General features: G+C 39.3%; 1 protein-coding gene across 1 annotated transcript; it reads right to left on the reverse strand.

The window, feature by feature from the left end:
• Positions 1-1776: 1776 nt before the first annotated feature.
• pkib (protein kinase (cAMP-dependent, catalytic) inhibitor beta) lies at positions 1777-19174 on the reverse strand. The gene is made up of 3 exons (XM_026348624.2): positions 18939-19174; positions 4657-4810; positions 1777-3678 (listed from the first exon to the last, which is right to left on the reverse strand). The coding sequence occupies exons 2-3, from the start codon at positions 4796-4798 to the stop codon at positions 3596-3598; spliced, it is 225 nt and encodes a 74-aa protein (XP_026204409.1). The 5' UTR covers positions 4799-4810; positions 18939-19174; the 3' UTR covers positions 1777-3595.
• Between the last annotated feature and the right edge of the window lie 1417 nt (positions 19175-20591).

A 20591-nucleotide genomic window follows, 5' to 3' on the forward strand; every position in this document is an offset into this window, starting at 1 on the left:
AGTAACATACTAAGTAAAGTAACATACTGTAACTGTAAGTAAAGTGAAGTAAAGTAACATACTAAGTAAAGTAACATACTGTAGCTGTAAGTAAAGTAAAGTGAAGTAAAGTAACATACTGTAGCTGTAAGTAAAGTAAAGTAACATACTGTAGCTGTAAGTAAAGTGAAGTAAAGTAACATACTGTAGCTGTAAGTAAAGTAAAGTAAAGTAACATACTGTAGCTGTAAGTAAAGTGAAGTAAAGTAACATACTGTAGCTGTAAGTAAAGTGAAGTAAAGTAACATACTGTAGCTGTAAGTAAAGTAAAGTAAAGTAACATACTGTAGCTGTAAGTAAAGTAAAGTAAAGTAACATACTGTAGCTGTAAGTAAAGTAAAGTAAAGTAATATACTAAGTAAAGTAACATACTGTAGCTGTAAGTAAAGTAAAGTAAAGTAACATACTGTAGCTGTAAGTAAAGTAAAGTAACATACTGTAGCTGTAAGTAAAGTAAAGTAACATACTGTAGCTGTAAGTAAAGTAAAGTAAAGTAAAGTAAGATACTGTAGCTGTAAGTAAAGTGAAGTAAAGTAAGATACTGTAGCTGTAAGTAAAGTAAAGTAAAGTAAGATACTGTAGCTGTAAGTAAAGTAAAGTAAAGTAAAGTAAGATACTGTAGCTGTAAGTAAAGTGAAGTAAAGTAAGATACTGTAGCTGTAAGTAAAGTAAAGTAAAGTAATATACTAAGTAAAGTAACATACTGTAGCTTTTGGTAAAGTAAAGTAAAGTAACATACTGTAGCTGTAAGTAAAGTAAAGTAACATACTGTAGCTGTAAGTAAAGTAAAGTAACGTACTGTAGCTGTAAGTAAAGTAAAGTAACATATTGTAGCTGTAAGTAAAGTAAAGTAACATACTGTAGCTGTAAGTAAAGTAAAGTAACATACTGTAGCTGTAAGTAAAGTAAAGTAACATACTGTAGCTGTAAGTAAAGTAAAGTAAAGTAACATACTGTAGCTGTAAGTAAAGTGAAGTAAAGTAACATACTAAGTAAAGTAACATACTGTAACTGTAAGTAAAGTAAAGTAACATACTGTAGCTGTAAGTAAAGTAAAGTAAAGTAACATACTGTAGCTGTAAGTAAAGTAAAGTAACATACTGTAGCTGTAAGTAAAGTAAAGTAAAGTAACATACTGTAGCTGTAAGTAAAGTGAAGTAAAGTAACATACTGTAGCTGTAAGTAAAGTAAAGTAACATACTGTAGCTGTAAGTAAAGTAAAGTAAAGTAACATACTGTAACTGTAAGTAAAGTAAAGTGAAGTAAAATACTGTAACTGTAAGTAAAGTAAAGTTACATACTGTAGCTGTAAGTAAAGTAAAGTGAAGTAAAGTAACATACTGTAGCTGTAAGTAAAGTAAAGTAACATATTGTAGCTGTAAGTAAAGTAAAGTAAAGTAAGATACTGTAGCTGTAAGTAAAGTAAAGTAAAGTAAGATACTGTAGCTGTAAGTAAAGTAAAATAAAGTAAAGTAAAGTAACATAATGTAGCTGTAAGTAAAGTAAAATAAAGTAAAGTAAAGTAACATACTGTAGCTGTAAGTAAAGTAAAGTAAAGTAACATACTGTAGCTGTAAGTAAAGTAAAGTAAAGTAACATACTGTAGCTGTAAGTAAAGTAAAATAAAGTAGCATAGATAGATTAAATTATTTCTAACATGAAATATGCCAAAATATAAAATCCAAGCAGCGGGATTGTGGTCTATGCATAGAAATGACACTAGTTAACACACAGCTGTATATGTAAAGCTCGTGGGTTTAATATGGCAATTTTCACCAGCAGATAGAATCAACATAAGGGATTCAATCCAGCTATGTAAAATATATGCACCACTTAGAGATCAGGACACTATAAAATACACTTCTGATTCATCAACCCCCGTAAAGTGTTGCTCATCGCACATCTTCAGATAGAACATGAACACTGTCTCATTAGCTTTAGTAGTGTACAGCATCAAAACCAGAGGCTGGGCAGCAGCACACTGGGCTTTCATTGTTGCATTGGTAAAACACATCCACATAAAGACACCGCCACGGGCAACACATCGTCATATAGAGACAAATACAGAACACTGTTTGTTTGTGGGTACAGTATGTGAAGAAAAGTCTGGTAATCAAACAGGTAGCATGTTCGACACATGGATCATACTACAACACAGTATATATGCAGTAGCAGTGAGCGGATATCTGACAAACTGGACTCTAGCTGTGTTTCTCGCTTCCTGTCTTGCGCCCTATTCACAGCTCTGCTTATGTGTTGATGAGTGTGAACAGACTCTTCTCCGTGTGGAGAGGCAGAAGGCGAGTGCGATGCCATTTTCGGCGCTCGAAACACATTGTGGCGGTGGTGTTGCTTGATGCTTGCTCCCGTGCCCAGGAAGCGTGCATATGCTGATATAATAAGCACGTGCACACTACTCCAAAGAATAAAATAAAATAAAATAAAATAAAACAAAAAGCCCTGTTGAAGTTTATGCAAAACTGAACGATTCTTCAGACGGACTGTGGGGTTTGCAAATGTTATAAAAGTGGTTTTTCATCCATTTACAGTTCAACCAGTAAAGATGTGTTATGATACCTCCTACTAAAACTGAGGAAATATCAGTAGCCCCAAATAGAGGATAACAGTACTTCACAGAGAAAGAGCACAACACACATTTTCAGTTGTAAACTGCCACTAGGCACATTTTGGGAAATGAAGAGACTCTAAAAGGAAATCTCAATATTACAATGAAGCAGCGTGTACGTTGTCGGCAGTGGGACACTATTATCTAAAGGAAAGTCTCAAAGAATGGACGGCTCATCCACATTGGTATCTTGCACCACATGGACATCTAAAAAATGGAATCAGTTCCCGGTGGTGGTTGCAAGGATTAAAACAGTCTGGGTTTTAGGGGTAAAAACTGTACATTTACAACGTAGATATACAGTACTGTAAAACAGCCTCATATTTGAAAACATACAGTAGTTCAACACATTTAGTGTAAATGCATATGTGAGCAAGACGACACAAAAAGTTCCCAGTTTTCTTCAATCTACTTTTCTTTCCTTATGTCAGATGTACCATCCTGCATCCTAAAAAACCTGGAGCCACAGCAGCTTGCTATCAACCTCCTCCTGCTATTGTTAATGTTAAATAACACTGATCACTATAAAAGAAAAATCAGCAGGAAATGCAAGCATTACAGTTCCACACAAGTGTTGCAGTTTTTCTTCAGTTTAAAATAAATCATACAAAAATACAATCTGTTGTGGTCCCTTGTCATTTGTAGTGCAGTGTCCGCAGTGAGCGTATAACTCACACACACTCAGTGGCTCATAACTAAGTGATATCTGACTCTTTTCAGATAGTGCTGAGTGTTAAACAGTCCTAAGCCCCAGGCTCCAAGCCTTGGGGAGTTGGTCCGTCACCTCCCTGTGTGGCTCAGCTGCTCCGCAAACAGACTGACTCTCCACAGATCATCACTCTTTCTCCCATAGGTCGCCCTCTATCTTGCTCCTCGTCCCGTCTCTCAGGTTATCTGTGCAGGTCTCCAGGTAGTTAAATTAACGAGTCCCTATGATCCTACGTTGTCCTCTGAGCTCTCGGGTGGTGCTGGAGGCTCCTCTGCCGTGGGTGACTGAGCCCCTCCCGGACCATCTGAGCACAAACCCAAGAAGACACACTATGAATTATGTTGCAGTTTCTTTCAAGAGAAAAAGAGAGCCTCAGAGTGCCAGAGGCTTTTGTTGAACAATACCACAGTCAGACTGCTGCATCACCTCACATTGCCTTTGTCTGGGTCAAAAAGAGACACACACACAGACACACACACGCACATACAAAAGCACAAGAAAGCCTATGCCCAACAGCCAGCAACACAATATGTTGTGCACCTGCATGAGAGGAAGTAACTCCATACCAACAGGTGGCAGTAGTCTGCATTTGTCACTAAAAAAAGGAAAGCTTAAGTCTTTAGAGACCATAAGATTTGTTGTTTTGGCAATGCTACTACGACCATGTATCTGTTTATTTCTTAGTCTCTTTATTAGAATACAAACAGCTGTGGAGTGAAGAACTCCGTACACTTACCCTGACTTTGCCCTGTACCTTGTAAGTTGCTTTGGATAAAAATGTCTGCTAAATGTAAATGTGAATAAAAGAAAAACAAAAATATTAGAATAAAAACACCTTCTGTGTGGTAAACTGACAAATATTGAGTCTGATCTCTACACTAGAGGTATTTTATTACAGGAACACTGAGAGGTAGTAGAAGACATATCAAATCCGATAAGAAGTTTTTTTTTTTTTAGAGTTTCTTCTTTAAGAGACTGCAATAAGTCCAGCAAGGACCTGGCATGAGACAGCTTCATCTGAATGCAGAGTTGATCCCTCCACAATCGGAAGAAGCTTGATCAGGAACAGTCTTAGTGGAAGAGGAGCTGCCAAGAAACCACTGTTTGTGTTTGTGTCTTTAGTTAGAATATAGTCAAAAACTGGAAGGAGCTGTGAGAAAACTGATGGATTTTAAACAGTACTTGCACTTTTCACTTCAAATTAAACTCGCAGGCTGATAACAGTTTTACTTACAAAGTAAATATAATAATAAATAAAAAAAAGTTAACTTGTGTGCTTTACCTTTGACGGACAGCTCAGCCAGTTTAAGCGGCAGGTCGCCAGGGTTTATGCCCGCTGGAGACCCTAAAATATCAGGGAGGGCGTTTCGCCTCCCTGAACGCCCCGAGGAGGCAAAGTCCAACACTGGCTCTACTTCAGTCATCTCAGGACCCCTCTACAATAAAAGAAGTGCAGAGAATAATGTTACCTTTCCCCCAGATTTTAAAAATGTGAACATGCGATGGAAACATTATTAAATTATGATGACAATGACAATCTAGGTTATGAGTGAATGCTGCCACTAATGGCTGCAGCTGCTCTGCTGATTTGAATGTTTGTTGTAATGTTTCTTTCTTTTTCTTATTTTTTTGTCCTCTGATGATTTAATAATTTTGGTAATAACTTTTGATATTTAATTTATGCCGTTATTGTAATTTTTGCTTTTATCTGTACAGTGACCTTGAGTTTCATGAAAGGAGTCCATAAATCAATTGTATTATTGTTATTATTATTAAATAAAGCATGATTAAAATATGTTTTATGTTTATATGTTTTCATTATTAGAATAATTATTAATACATTTTAATGTAGAGTGAGGTCATCCCTGAAAATCTTCATTTGCTATCTAGGTAAATTACATATTTTTACAAGTTGCCTTAATGCTTAACCATTAACACTGTTTTTGTTAGCATGCATGAGAAATCCTAGTAAGCTCTTAAAATTATACATTCAACCTGTTATTTTTCCCTATAAGCTGATGCTTATTGTGGTAATTTTTATGACATCATGTCTAAAAATTTTTAAATTTAGTAATATACAGCCCATTTGCCACCATTTATCTTGACATATCTCTGAACACAAATTATTTTGTGTTCACTAAATTAAGCGTCAAGGGAAAAAGATTTGTCACTGAAGCAGAGGATGTGTCTGTCTGGTCTCATGGCAACCAGCAGCTGGGAAGTCAGCTCCAGGCTACACTGGTGACAGGCAGAATTACATCCCTTGTCACACACAAGCAAAACACACACACACACACACACACACACACACACACACATACAGAAATACAGCAAGCCCCTGTTGCTATGGCAACAATACAGAAAAGCACCACTGGCAGGTAAACATATAACCTGAATCCATTCTCTCACTATCTCACTTTCTCTTCCTAATCTCCGTCCTTTGTTGTGTTAACCAAACCATTCTGTGGAACATGGAGAAAATCCCTTTTCCCATCGCTCTGTTTCAACAAAGGAATGACATGTGAGTTAGTGTGTGCACGCAGCTCTAAACTTGCACACACACACACACACTCACAATCTAGATCTCCAGAAAAAGGGACCCAGGTTGGCCATCTGTTAGCCTTAAGCACTCTTGTATCTTAGCCATTGAGCTCCTAGTGTATAAGCCACAGTCATGCTTTGTGGCCTATTTCTTTTAATAATCCAGTGAGTATAAACATATTTCCTGTAACACTATTACATAATCACATGTTGATAACTCATCTTATGACTTTGCACAAGAGAGGAATAACTGCTCTGGTCAGGGCATTGTAAACTGTATAAAATGCAGTTTTCTGTGGCTTTGTTGATAATGAATGTAATAATTAATTATTGATGTCAGACTGCCTTTGCTCATTTAATCCTGTGCCTCTTACACACCCTTATGAAAATATGGCTGGAGTTATTGGCAGCATTTTGGATATTGAGTTAAAATGATGTATGATCATTATTATTAGTACGACATTTTTTATTGTACTTTAATTTCTTGATTTTTAACCTAGGTAACTTCCCCTTCCCCTTACCCTTTTATTTGCTAACTCTGGGAAAACAAGAATGTTTTTCTGCATTTTGTCATAAGTTAATTAGCTAACCAGCTTAGTTAACTTGTTTGGCTACATACTTGCATATTTTTAGTTGTTACAACATACAATCCATGCAGGTGAACTTCATTCTAAACACACAATATATACCTTTAAGATACATTATATTAATCAATTTTAGCATAAATCTATTTTATGTAGGCTATTTGAACTGCTAGTGATGGAGGTATTGTCAGTTTTCTGGCCTGTTAATGTTCACAGACAATGATAATGATGATGATGATAATAGGCGAGCCATTACCCCCTGCATTTAGGTATGTTTTCAAGCTGAATTCTATGCTAGAATAGCTTTGGGCTTTTTAAAACTATTGCATTGTATCCTGAATGATAAAACCACTCCAGTGCTCTTTAGGTCTATGAATTAAAGTGTTGTGTTGCTGCTCTGTAGTCACAATATCAGTAGGACTGTACTGTAGGTGTCCAGGGAATTCAGAACATTGTTTCCCTCTCAGGCCCCACATATCAAAGCTGCTCTTTGTCCTGAATCTAAGGCCATGATTCAACTAAAAGTCAGGAAACAGAAGTTTAATCAGGTCAAGCAGCAGAAAGAATTTTTGCGAAGCTTGTCCACTCGTCTGGCAGGCTTGTGAAGCTAAAAGGCTTTTACTATTAATCTGATCAATTAAAACTTGGCTGATATATTGACTTGCTGTAATGTCAGGTCTACGGTATACTGACCTTTTATCTAATACCACATACCAGCCACAATCAGCCACTGCGGATGTGGCAGCTTCAAGTATGAAGTGAGAGGATTTTCCTCCAGAGCTTTAGGATTTTAGTCTGTAAAAGCTGCAGTAGGTGCTGCCTCAGTCATCTTATCAAAGCTGTTCTGCAGCAAAAAAAATGGTCTTTTTTTGCACTTTTTAGATAATTATTAACAAGTTCAAAGCTTTCTGTGGCTTAAATCCCAAAATATCAGTGTCAATAACAGCCTTGGCACAGCTACACTGGACCAGTCCTAATTAGAACATGGGTTTGGTAATTGTAATTTAGACATCGGATTAGGCACTTAACCCATGTGACAGCGACCCATCATCTGAACAGGTTTATTTTAGCCGATAATCCAACAACAGTCTAAATGGGATTATCTTGTCAAGAAAATTGACCTAGATACTATGATGCCCGAGCTGGCTCAGTCTGACACGGGAACAAGCCGCAGGTAAGTTACGCAACAAGGTTGAGTTATGAAAGTTTCACAGAGGGGCTGAGGTCAAGGGTTGTTTACAGACGGGGAGTGGAGACGTTAAAACAAGTAAAGATGTAAAAAAAAAAAGAGCTATCTTTATTTTTTCTTTTAAAACTGCAAACGTGACAGCTCTGCAGTTAAATAGGAGCTCATTAATGCTGCAAATTGCTACCTGCTATTTGCTATTTCTAAACACAGTGACCTCTATAATTTAGCAACAAATTATACCACATGTACTTGAAAGCTCCTCCATGTTGCGGGGCCACTGTGTAAATAATGGTGCAGCTAAAATTATCCTCTCATCTCTTGTGGAAATTAAAAAAGCCTTTCACCCATGTCGTCTCCTCTGTGTTCATCAGTGCAGGCGTGTGGTCTCACTGAACTTCCACAGAACACCACATTCAATGTCGAAGGGTAATTTTACTGTGTGCTGTTAGGACCACTGTTAGGACTACAATAGCACAGGGTATTGTGTCAGATCAAACCTCACAATGTTCTCAATGCTGGTGAGAGCAGCTCTTTTCAGAAGAAACCTTGCTGGCTTTTTGAGAGCACGCCAGTTATTCTAAATGGAAATACAAGTCCAAGGTCCCTCAGCAGCAAAGCTTTTCTTAACATTTTTACTGACAGTGAATGAAGGCTTTCAGCACCATGGACAGAGTAAGAGAAAGAAAACCGCAAACAGAAAGAGATGCTGAGGGCTCAATAATTGGGACTCTGTGCAGCCAGGCAACCAACACAGATATACTGCCTCACTGTTGTTGGTAGAAAGTGTCTAAGCTGACCCCATTCAAGAAGCAGCCATGACAAAGGCTTGTGGAACATGACTAGAGACTTCTCAGATCAACCCTTAAACTCAGCATTGAACTAAAACACCAGGAATATCTTTCACTTTCACATTGGGATCACAGTGGGTTGAATATCATTCAGACTTCTACCACCTAATTACTCAGTGTAGAGCAGCAACAGTGCTCAATCATTTGTAATAACACCAAAAGTCTAAGAACATGTAATAATTTGGCTAGGATATCGTTCACCAAGTGCTGGTTTCACAACAATGCAATGATTGTAGTACTGATGTCAAAGAGATGATTTTTCACTATGTATTTTGTACAAATTGTTTAGCACTAATTTTGTAAAACTATCATTAAAATCAACAACTTTTTGTCCAGAACACATGTCGAATATTTAAAAGGGTTGGCCTGCACTAAAAACTATAGTATTGATGTCCCATGTACCAACCATCCCGTCTCCTGTTAGATACTTTTTTTCATGGCCACTTTGAAGCATAACAAAGATGGTGACAGGAAATTATGTCTTTTTTATTAGTTTTCTTCAAAAAGATCATTAACCATTGAGCTAGTACAGTTCGGAATTGGTTTTATGGTCATATTAAATGGTCATAAATGTTCAATAAATAAAATGCTAGCACAAAATGTGAGCCTAGGCAGTTATAAAAATATCAGCACAAGTACGCCGTATCTGTCAAAGCTTTCTTCTCTTCAAAAAAGAGACAATGATAGATATCAGTTCTCTGAGCCAAGCAGCCTGGCCCTGCCTGCTGCCTGAGGCTGACCTCTATTCTGCTTCTCATCAGTCTAACACTCACAGTGTGAAAGCCAGACAGAAGCAGCCACAGTCACAGCACAGATTACAGCTTAATATAGTCTGTAAGTTACAAATCAGTGCATTGACAACAGTAAGTGGCACTGGTTCAGTTTAACATCATCACATTTTCTCATCATTTATGGCATCATTTAGAAAAATCTTTAACTCCAAATGGACAAGTCGTAACAGTAGATGTTTTCATGCTCTTTCACTCTCTAACACATTTTCCTGCTCAAGGAACGAGGAAGCGAGAAAAGCAGTAGATTACTTTCCTTCACCAGCCGCATCATACTAAATCCAACCCCTATACAGTATGTCCACCCAGAGTGTGCTGTCTTTGTGCTGTATCCCTGGTATTAGTCAGTCAAGGAGACTGTGGGGGTTTAGGCCAAAAAATTGCCTGCTTGCCTCACAAGGAACTGCAGAAGAAATGATGTTAACACAGCTGGCGCAGACACAAGAAGTTTTAGATGAATAAATAATGCCTGGGATTAAGTCCCTCGCTATTTTTAGTGTCTCATACCCTGTGATTATTCCCAGTCATTCTCCCCACTTTTTCACTATCATCCTAAAGCTTAACATGCTCTAGCTGCCATGGAAACTGCACCATTGTTATAAAGGCAGCTATATAGTGGAGGAGGGTAGCCAAGGAAGACACAGACTATCTTTATGCTGCACTGGCCTTGCTTATTTCTATTATTTTAACATTCAGTTACTAGATTGCTGCTATACATATAAGCATTGAAAATAATTCAGAAACACGATACAAAATGGTAAAGAATGTGGTATGTAAGTATCATTTAAAAACATCTTTATAAAATCAGGTTTCATAGACAAAAGACAGGAGATATATGGGGTAACTGAGAAATAATGTCAAGAAAGGAAATTAACAGATGCACAGAAGGTCATGCATATGAACAAAAGCTGGAAAGTGAAGCACGACTCAGATATCAGCAGTTGATTTTCAAAAGCTGTGTATTTCTTCCTGAGCAGCAGCAGAGCGATAGAGAGAAGCAGAGAGGTGAGACTGATCTAATGAGACAGCGTGATCACAGCCCCCCTTAGATTCAAAAACATCCCGGGCAGATCTTGCCGTCTTTTCCGCTGATCTGCGCAGCCCTCCTTCTTAGTATGGCTGCCTGCTTGCTTTCATGTATCAGAAGCTAGTAGTCGCAGACAAAAAGACATCAACGCAGACTTATACTTAGAGACAGGTCTGGACACGTACAGTGTTAACTAGAATGTCTCGAAAATAAAAGACATTTCTAGGTCTGTTATTAGAAATCAGCCAGTTAATGTGATAATGACACTTTCTTAATCCCCTTAGGGAAATTCTAGAGGAGAGCTGCATTGAAAGCACTAAGGTATCGGGGGTTCAGTGTCTTGTCCAGCGACACTTAGACATGTGGGTAGGAGTCGATCCACCATCTGCCCTACTAACAGATCAACAGTTGCTCCTGTGATGTTCACAAAATCAGATGTATAGATATTTTCTGAACATTATTACTATCCATCTTATCACGTTTAGGGTCTGGTGAAGGTCTAAATTATGCTTCCCATCCAATTAATTCTTGGGGAATCATTCAACTGAAACCCTTTGAGCAGTTTTCCAATCCTTAAATTATTTCACACGCCAAAGCTCTGCAAACGGTCCTTTAGTCAGAGAGATATTGCTAAGGATAATGTTTTCAGTATGGTGCCATTTAAGGCCTTTCCAAAGCTAAAAATCATGAGCAAGTGTTGGCTAAAAATGCATTTGCTCTTAGACACACTTAGACAAGCTGACAGTGGTACATGAACACACTGCAAAGCCAGCTAACTTGTAATAGTTATGTTCTATGTCTTATGCCATGTTTTTAAATAAATTCATAAATCCATAAATTTGGGAAAGAAGAACACCTAGGGCTTCAACAAAACTGTGTTTGCTCAGCTCAGGACTTCATCCTCCACCCTTAAGGGGCTAATGCTATTTAACACATTTAAAGGGGTATTCCAACCTAAATAGTTTGTTTAATTGGTGTTCTTTACTTCTGTGTGCACTGGAAAACTCATTGATTCAAAAGCTACTTATTGGGGGTTAAATCAGTTAAATGTTTTTTTTATTCTAATATACAAAACAAGACAAGGAGAATCGATTTTACATTTTACATAACCTCATTCTGTTCAAACTCACTATGAAAGTCAATTTAAGAACATTGTCCCAATGCAAAAAAAAAAATTACAATCACTCACTGATGTCATTCAGCTATACTGTTAAGTACACACTACACAGGTCCAAAGAGCACCTCTTGTTGCAGTGCTTCAAATAGCACCTAAAAGCAAACCACCCTCTCTGTAATTAACTGCATTTAATAGCCAATAGCAACAAGCCATTACAGGAAATTAGGCCGACAAAGTGGCCTCCATCTTGCCAAATATGAGACAGATTGAGCAGCTTTTCATAAGGGTCAATCACAACAACAGAGTACCCAGCTATTTACAGCAATTAGCACACTTGACAGAGAGCTGCAAAGAATAGCTGTCAGGCAGCGCTGGCAGAAGCCTCCTGGATGATTTGCACAACAGAACACATTGAACAAGAACAGACTGTTACGGGGCACTGATTCTTCACTAATTCTGACCATGCACAAGTGGGCCCCATAAGAAAGGTCAAACATGGGAAAATGACCTTGTCCTAACCCCTACAATAACAATGCCCTATTTTTGCCTGGTGGTAGCAGCACATGCGGCACCAGCGTTGCCACATTGACACATCTCTATGCTGTGAGACTAATTAGACTGAGATAGATTGCTGGCCTCTGACTTTTGTGTTTGGTTCGATCACTGAACTTTATAGAGGAAATTCATTGATTTTCTGAATGCAAATCAGACTACTTGTCCACAGCAGCAGCAGTAGTAGTAGTAGTAGTAGTAGTAGTAGTAGTACTGTAAACTTGCCTTTCTTGGGCTCGGGAAGGAGCTTGTTAAGTCACAGAAAACAAACCCAGTAATGTCAATCAGGGTTATCTCAGCTTGGGTGTGGAGACTGCACATTCATAAAGGAAAGCCAGAGTTTCCAACTGGGCATGTGGAGTTTGTTAAGCATTGCTGTTAACAAGTAAGAGAAGGTCTAACAGAATGACACTACTGAATTTTATTATGGGACATGTAGGATCACCATTACTGGAGGGTGACCAATACGAGGAACCAAGAGCAAGATATTTCTGTGTTGGCTGCATCAAATTCTGTTGCAAGTTCCCCAATGTTATAAAAGAGCTAAATTAAATCTCTGGAGCACTATTAATAATTGAGACTGTAACACATAATGAATGAATGAATTTAAAAAAGACTAGGAACAACTGACACATTGACAAATACAATAGAACTTTTGTGACATTAAATGTCGTATTCATATCATTAAGTAAGCTATATTAAGAGGGCTTAATCGAAATTAATTTAATTACACCTTAAATGCAAGCATCTAATAGCACTATTATTATTAGGAGTGCTGAGTGCTTGAAGCAAGGAAGTTTTAAATATCTTTTGTATGCAAAACTTAATACTTTCATAGAATACTAATTGAATATCCTGAAAAATTGTTTATAGTGCAGCTTATTTGTCTGAAAATTTTGATACTGGTGCCAACATGATGAGTTTGTGTACCGATAAGAAGGTCGGTAATAGATGTGTTCAGTTGGTTGCAGCTGTAAGCTATCTCTCCGGGCTGTGTAAGCTGAATCTGAACAAAATAATTATACCCAGAATTACCCTTGTTCTCTGAGTCATAAATCAGTCAATTATTCACACGCAGGCATGATACCTAGAGTATTTTTACAATAAATGTGGCTTCCACTACCTGAGAATATTATTACCGCCGGTTTCTATCATCTACAAAAGGTTGTAAATCTGTTTAGATAATCAGACTCCATAGAACTTTTTTACAAAAAGTACAATAACAATAATAGTTTTTACATCCATAGTACATGTCTGACCAGCAGCCTGAAACAAAACTATACTCAATTTCTCTTCATATAAATTGGATAAAACACAAAATGTTAAAAAACACAAATGTAACATTTTCATAAAAATCATTTGTCACTTGCATTGTTTCAGTATGTTTTAGTTCTTTACTAGTATGAGCTGTTCAGAAGCCAACATGAGTAGAGTAAATCTACTCTTACTGTCCAGCGTGCCCTATACATGACACAAGGAGGCCTGCGTGCGTGTGTGTGTGTTGCCATCACATCAATATTTTAGCACAAAGCCTGTTGGTTTGAAGAGTGTAACTGAGGCCTTCATCCACCCCAGGTGCTTCCCAAGCTAGACCATCACGTAGTCAGTGAAGCAGCTGAGGTGGCTGCAGCTGCACGTGCTGCTCCTGCACGCTGCCTACCACCCACTGGCCTCTGGCATTTCTCTGACAGCCTTGGCAAATGGGGCACAGGCTGAAACACACAAACACACACACACACACGTTCTGAAAAGCCAACACACACTCTGCCATCCTGCATCAGCAGAAGTGTCAAGCTCTTGTGTTGTGCTTGTGATTAAAGCTGCACTCAGCAATGGGGATAAAGGAGGGAGCCGCAACAGATGAGGATTTCATCTTCACTAGTAAAAAAACACTTTCAAACTATCAGGGACTTCCACTCATCTATCCATCCTCGTATTTATACACAAATCCAAACTCAACAGACAGACTTCAGACAGGGACTGACATCCTTTTCCTTGACATTTGCTTCAGCTCCTTCTGCTCTGGATATGTCCTCACAGTTGGGCTGGCCAGGAATACATCCACAAGGAGATTTCCAGGACCCTGATCAGAAGCCAAACAAATCCCAGCTAGTTCCATCCGAGACAATAGGTAATCTGAGATGCTGCCCAATAAAAAACCACTGTCATGCATGACGTCTCGTCATTCTCCACAAGAAGAGATGACTCCGAACGGCAACTATCTCCAGGAACAAACCCAAATACAAGGGCGACTAATCCAACATCCGATGGATGTTCCCATCTCGTCCCATCTCTGAATATATTGAATCTAGGGCTTCAACCATGTACTTTCATTGTGGATTAATCTCCCAGACTCATCGATTGATAAATCATTCAAACCTTAAAATATAGTGAAAACATAACAGAAATATAGGAAAATAGAAAAATCATAAGTTCCTTTTACCAAAGGTGTTGGTATCAAATTACTTGTGTTGTTTGACCAACATTTCAAGACTACGGATATTAGTTTAATTTCAAATAAGACCTAGCACCAAAGAATATTTGGGATTTTTGCTTAAAAAATACAACACAACACAACAAAAATACTTAAAAAGAAATGTAAAATTGTCATGGTGAAAGAGCTATGAGAAGACTATGTACAAATGTTTAGTGCAGTTTTAAATTTCTGAGGCCATTCTGGTTATTTTGAGACTCTGTAGAGGATGAATCTACACTACAAGGTGTGTATGCTGTGTTATTTAGATTTTCTAGTTGATAAAAAGGTTCAAACATTGCTCTCTTTCTGACATTTAAAGATGCAAACGTGTTAAGCTGCCAGGTGCAGAGAGGCATCTTCATCGAAAACCGCGCTCGATGGTGCCTATTGAAACTTAATTCAAACAGCAATAGCACCTCTCGTGTTGTTCAGCCTCTTCATTTGCCAATCAGCAGAACGAGCTCTTCACATGGTTGATGTTTGACAAACTGTTTCGAGATGCTGTGCCTGTTTCTAGGGCAGACGGCATTCCACGGGGGCAAAAAACGAAGCAGCTGATTTTATTGTGTGGTCTGACGCACTGCAAAGGTCACTGATGTGTGGAGTGAATGGATGCCTTGGGAATTACAATAAACCCTTTGTCTCCACAGAGGAACAATCTCATCTCACCTACTGTTCCCTTCCCATCTAATCAGTATGAAGGGGCCGTCAGCAGGAGTGATGATACTGGCGAACCACAGTCTTTTCCCTTGGAGCTGGTCAGAGGCATGCTGTGGTAGGTCTACTAAGTTATGCCGCCACCCCCTTGCCTCTAGTCGGGCTGGGCTGCTGTGAAAATGGGCACAGACGGGTTGAGGTCAGAACAGTCTAACACAGCTTCTTAGAGGACACAGGTCCCTCCTGTTCCTATTAACATCCTCCGTCCTCTACACCTCTGCGAACCATGTCCAGCGTCTTACACGTCCTCCACACCCAGGTGGCAGCAGAATTGAGTGGCATGTTGTAATGGCAGACAGATAAAAGTATTCCTAGCCAGATATAGGTCACAGTAAAGGGCAGTGGGCTTTACAGGAGCATCAGCTCAGACTTAACTCGTATAGGTCACTGGTCAATACAGACAAATAATGAATGTCTAGCATTTAGCCCAGCAAATTACTGCTTCAATCCTAAAAGTGGCGAGGCCCCTAATCAATTGGAATTAAATTGGCCACTGGGTGGTAAAATTGTAAGTGACACTTGGCGTTTATCTTTATCACTTTTCAGAAGCACTGAACACTACACTACAACACTACAATTGCTATTTTATGGCAGAAAGCACATCCACAACAACACATGTTCCCTCCACCTGTCATTATTAGTGCCTAGCACTACTTGACTTTAAGGGATTTAAACGTGGTTTGTCCACAAAGCCCATTTTATTTTAACCAACTGTGGTTTGTTTGTTTTAGATGGGCTGTAACCAACAGAGAGTCACTGAAATATCTAATCACTTAAGTCCTATTCTCTTCATAGGTGAGCTGTGGGGAAAGCTGCAAGGAGCAGTTAAATTTAAAGAGGATTGAAGACTGAAGATGGATGATTCAAAAGGGGCTATTTCCGTTAAGTTGACTTACAACATCCTGTAAAGGTGATCTTAGGAACACTCTGAGGGAATTCCTTCAAAATTGGCACAAATACATGGGACACAAATACAAGACAGTCAGCTCTTCTCTGACAGCTATGTGCCTCTCTCAACCGAGGAGGTGACCTAATGCATAATCCACCGCTAACTTACAAAGCAGTTCACTGTTGTTCAGCCGGTCTCAACACATATGAGTTGGGCGACCATCAAAGTGTTAACAACAATGAATTACAGAATGAGCCAGCTTCTCCACGCCTTTTGGGTGAGAGGTGAAACATCTTCAACGACTTGAAGCTGAGTCCATTTGCTACGGGACGGCAGCTTTGGGATAATGACCCGAATGACTAAGAATCTTCACAGATGAACTGATGAGATTTTGTGAGTCTGAAGTCAGTGGTCACAAGCTGCAGTGCTTGGCAGTTTGTGTTTTCCTCTGCAAAAAAACTATATTTATTTAAATTTTAGTCCAGAAAACAGAAAGCTTGCTAGCTACAGCTAATGTCTTTACAGTGAACAGTCCAACACCGGATATTTGTCGTGAGTCAACACTAATCGAAAAACCATGGTCAGATTTGCACTTGTTTAAGTTCACCTGAATACACATTGTGTACATCTGCCGGTGTTGGCTCTTTAATGAGTGTTCGATAAGGGGATTAAGATAAGATGCTCACTAGCAGCTCAGATTATAGGTAAAGCAGTTACTGGTTTGCTGATTACAGTGGCAGCCTTTGTTCCTTGATAAAGATAAAGTTGACTCTGTCTGTTTAGTTTAGTTACTGCTAAAAGACTGAGCAGCAGCCACGTCTGGCACCTCTGGGACTCCACAATCAGAATGGGTGGGAGGAAGGAACACGGCGCGATGTCATCATCTGTCTGCCATCGTCTGTGTTAACACACAGCGGCATGAAGCCTGGTTTTTAAAAAAGATCAGGGTGCAGAACTGGAGCAGATGATAGGATAGTCAGATGATTCACATAGCAGAAGAGACTGCCAGCGACGACTGTATGAGCAATGTATCTTTACTTTGCATGACAAAACTACTGCCAGTCTTTGAAGATTCCAGGTTTATTACTATAAGAGATGCATCTGTTGTTATGTCTGGTGCCCACTTTCAGTCCTGGGTCGGATCAGATTGGTTTTATTCCAAGCTTGAACTCACATAACGTAAAACCGCACCAAATATGACTTTTTTGTTTAAAGTCCATAAATTTACTGTTTGTAATGTGCAAAGTCACACATGGTGTGACAAACTGACATAAAACAATTAGTATACTCCACAATTCCACTAATTTTTAGGAGGATTTTAGCCCCTTTTAGCTTATTATTTTTCCGCACTCAACAGTGTTCTGTTTTTCTGTTAAGATAAATCTGTTGTGTGTTACATTCAGCTCATTACATTAGATGTGTAACACACTTTCCATAACGTCTATCTATGGTGATACTGCCAGAGCTGTTTTTAAAGCCAGTCATGCTGCCCCCATGTGACAACAAATAATTTGATGCAGCTTTAAAGTAATATTTATTATTATAATAATACTGTAATATTATTTTTTGCATGCAGATTTAGATTTGTTTTCCTAACTGATATTGAACATTACTGACATAACCAACAGTCATGTTATTAAAGCAATTACTTTTCTAATAATTGCAATGGTCTGCTATTGTAGTGATAGTGAAATCACTGAAAAGTTAGCACGAGCAGTGAGGGACAGATAGGCTGGAACTGTCCTTAATCCAAGACATACACACAATCCCACAGGACCACAAGACCCAAATATCTAAGGAAAGTTCTCCAGCAATACTCTGACTGTGTGACAGGTGAAACACCACAGTAACCAGCCTTAAAATCAACACCGAGAAATGAGACAGATCTTCAGATATGACCTCATGGTTATGTAATTAACATAGGGTGAAAAGAAAAAATTGTGCTTTGGAGCTAAAATGAATATTAAAAGTAAGGAGCAGCTGCTGGGACCTCAGCAGATCCAGGCTTCATTTTTTGTGTATCATTTTCATCACAGGCCACATTGGAGAAGACAAAGGTTACAGCCACTACATACGTGACCCCTGTTCTGTACTTTTTCAGGAACACCCTCGACTAATATACATGTATATTTAAGGGCTCGCCACCATGTTTATCATGTTGAGAACACCGGCATAGAACAATTGTCAGCTTTGGCCTTAACTGCCTTTTAATCCAATTCCTGTTATATATCTATGTGAAGTAAAAAACTCATTAGCTGGGAGCTTGAACGTGTCAAACCTTAATGCTGGGCCTAGGCTGATATGAAGGTTACAGTTCCTGCATCCTGTAATAAACCAAAGCAGACAGTGCAGCTGTCATGGAGCTGTCTCTTAGCAGTCAGTTGCATTTTCCTATTCAGCTGATGCACTGGGTGCTGTGAGATCATATGGAGGTGACAGGTAGGCTGCTGGAGTTGACTGTAGGCTGCTGCCAGCCTGTTCCTAACATCTGCCGTATCGTACTGTTAAAATGTAACGGCTGATGTCAAAGGCTGGGTTTGGTGTTTGCAGATAAGGCGATCACATGATTTCTTGGTTTAGCTCCTGTTGTTTGGATTTTTCTAAAGATCGGTTTTCAGTGCTGATAATGGCTCCAGCAGAGCTCACTGATTCCTCCCAGCACGCTTCTAATCTTCCCCAGCACTCCGTGCGTGTTGGAGGTTTGTGGATGTGTCGGCGCACAGCAACAGAAACCACAATCATGTCCTACCTGTGGAGCAAGACAGGTGACGGACGGTGCGTGCGTGTGCATGTGCGTGCGTGTGTGTGTGTGTGTGTGTGTGTGTGTGACACTCACCAACTGATTTCAGTGCGCTTCGCCGAGGGGGGGGGCAAAAAAAAGCAAAAGACAAAGAGTCCAAAGTTGGGACTAGCCGCCAGCCACCATCTTCAGCAGCGACGAGGAAGTGAAGGTGCGGAGCGTCAGGGAGTCCGTCAGGTGCGACACGGAGCGCGGCTTCATTACAGCGGACACCTCTCGACCCGCGGCGCAGCGGAGAAGCGGCGATGAGACCACAGGGACGCGGCGCTCATTCCCAGCAGCAACAGGGAGGAGCGTCAAGACGCACGCAGGTAGCGCACACCACCCCGGAAGACGGGGGATGTGGCCTTCAAAGTAAAAGCACGACATCTGTTCAGAAAGGAGAAGACGATGGCAAAGTAGCATTGATTCCTACATCGACGAGAAAAACAAAACCAAAAAAAAGTACCAGGATATGAATAGTGAAGAAAAATATAATACAGTCCATCACTTATATTAATATATGACTAAACACCTTCAGATGAAATTGTTTTCTGTTTTAGCTGATGAGTCACGCCACAACAAAATCAGTCCAGCAGCAACCACATCACCATGTAATAATGATACAATAAGGTTTAGGTTTTCTGCTTTTTTACTTGGAAATAACATACTTATAATCCAATGCACTCCAAGAGTGTAATTTACATACTCTTGAATACACATCCATTCAGTGAATATACAAAGCAATCTAATATTATTATTACTATGTTATAAGTAGTACTACTAGTCATATTGGGAGTAGAAGAGTTTGGGTAATGTTGTGATTGTTCTTGTCATTGGTTTTAGTGCCAGTGTGGAAAGGAGTTCTCTTTTTTGAACCTCGTGTTTTATTTTGAAGTCGTAGTCGTAACTTCCTGTGTGATTCTCTCTAAATGTCGCAGTTTTGTTTCGTCGCCGCTGCGCTCAGGTTTGGACTGTACCATTATCCCCTCACTAAAGGGGGGCACCATAATAACATGTTCAAATATTCAGCGGTGGAATCGCCTTGTCACCTGTCGTTTGATTGAATCCTCTCACTCACTGATTTGTCCTCAGTTGCAGGTTCTACAGGTAATTAATGTTAGCTGTAACCCATACGTATTGTAGCTGTCACTGTCTTAAAACAGAAGGTTAACTAAAAGAAAAACAGTGGTCTGAGAGCTGAACGCTCCTGAACATCCGCAGCAGACTGATTTCGTTTTTCTTGATCCTCAGTGTTGTAATATGCGTCACTGCCAACAGGTTAAAGAAGCACAGGGCAGTAATATTGAACGGGTTGTATTGATCTACTACTCATGACTGAATAGGCCAGAATGGGAACCATCAAAGATAAGAAACAGAATTATGATCAGTTGGACTAATATCATTAATATTATTATTACTAATCACTAATATTACCATTAAACTGACCAGACTGCTTATTCATCCGTTTATTAATGGAAACATTATTCTGATTTGTTGTAATGGTATTATACATGTGCTGCTCGTTAGACTGTAGGAAAATCAGTGTGTGAAATAGTTTCATCTTTGCACTGGAGCTGATGACTCACAGGTGAACACCTTGACTGTGTTTCTGAAGGTCAGACACGAACAGATGGAGGTTTGCCCATGTTGCTTTAAGCTCACTGTCCTGATACTCACTGTGTGCTGATACTGCTGAAACTACACAAC

This window comes from Anabas testudineus, chromosome 11 (genome assembly GCF_900324465.2).
Source record: "Anabas testudineus chromosome 11, fAnaTes1.2, whole genome shotgun sequence".
Taxonomy (NCBI): domain Eukaryota; kingdom Metazoa; phylum Chordata; class Actinopteri; order Anabantiformes; family Anabantidae; genus Anabas; species Anabas testudineus.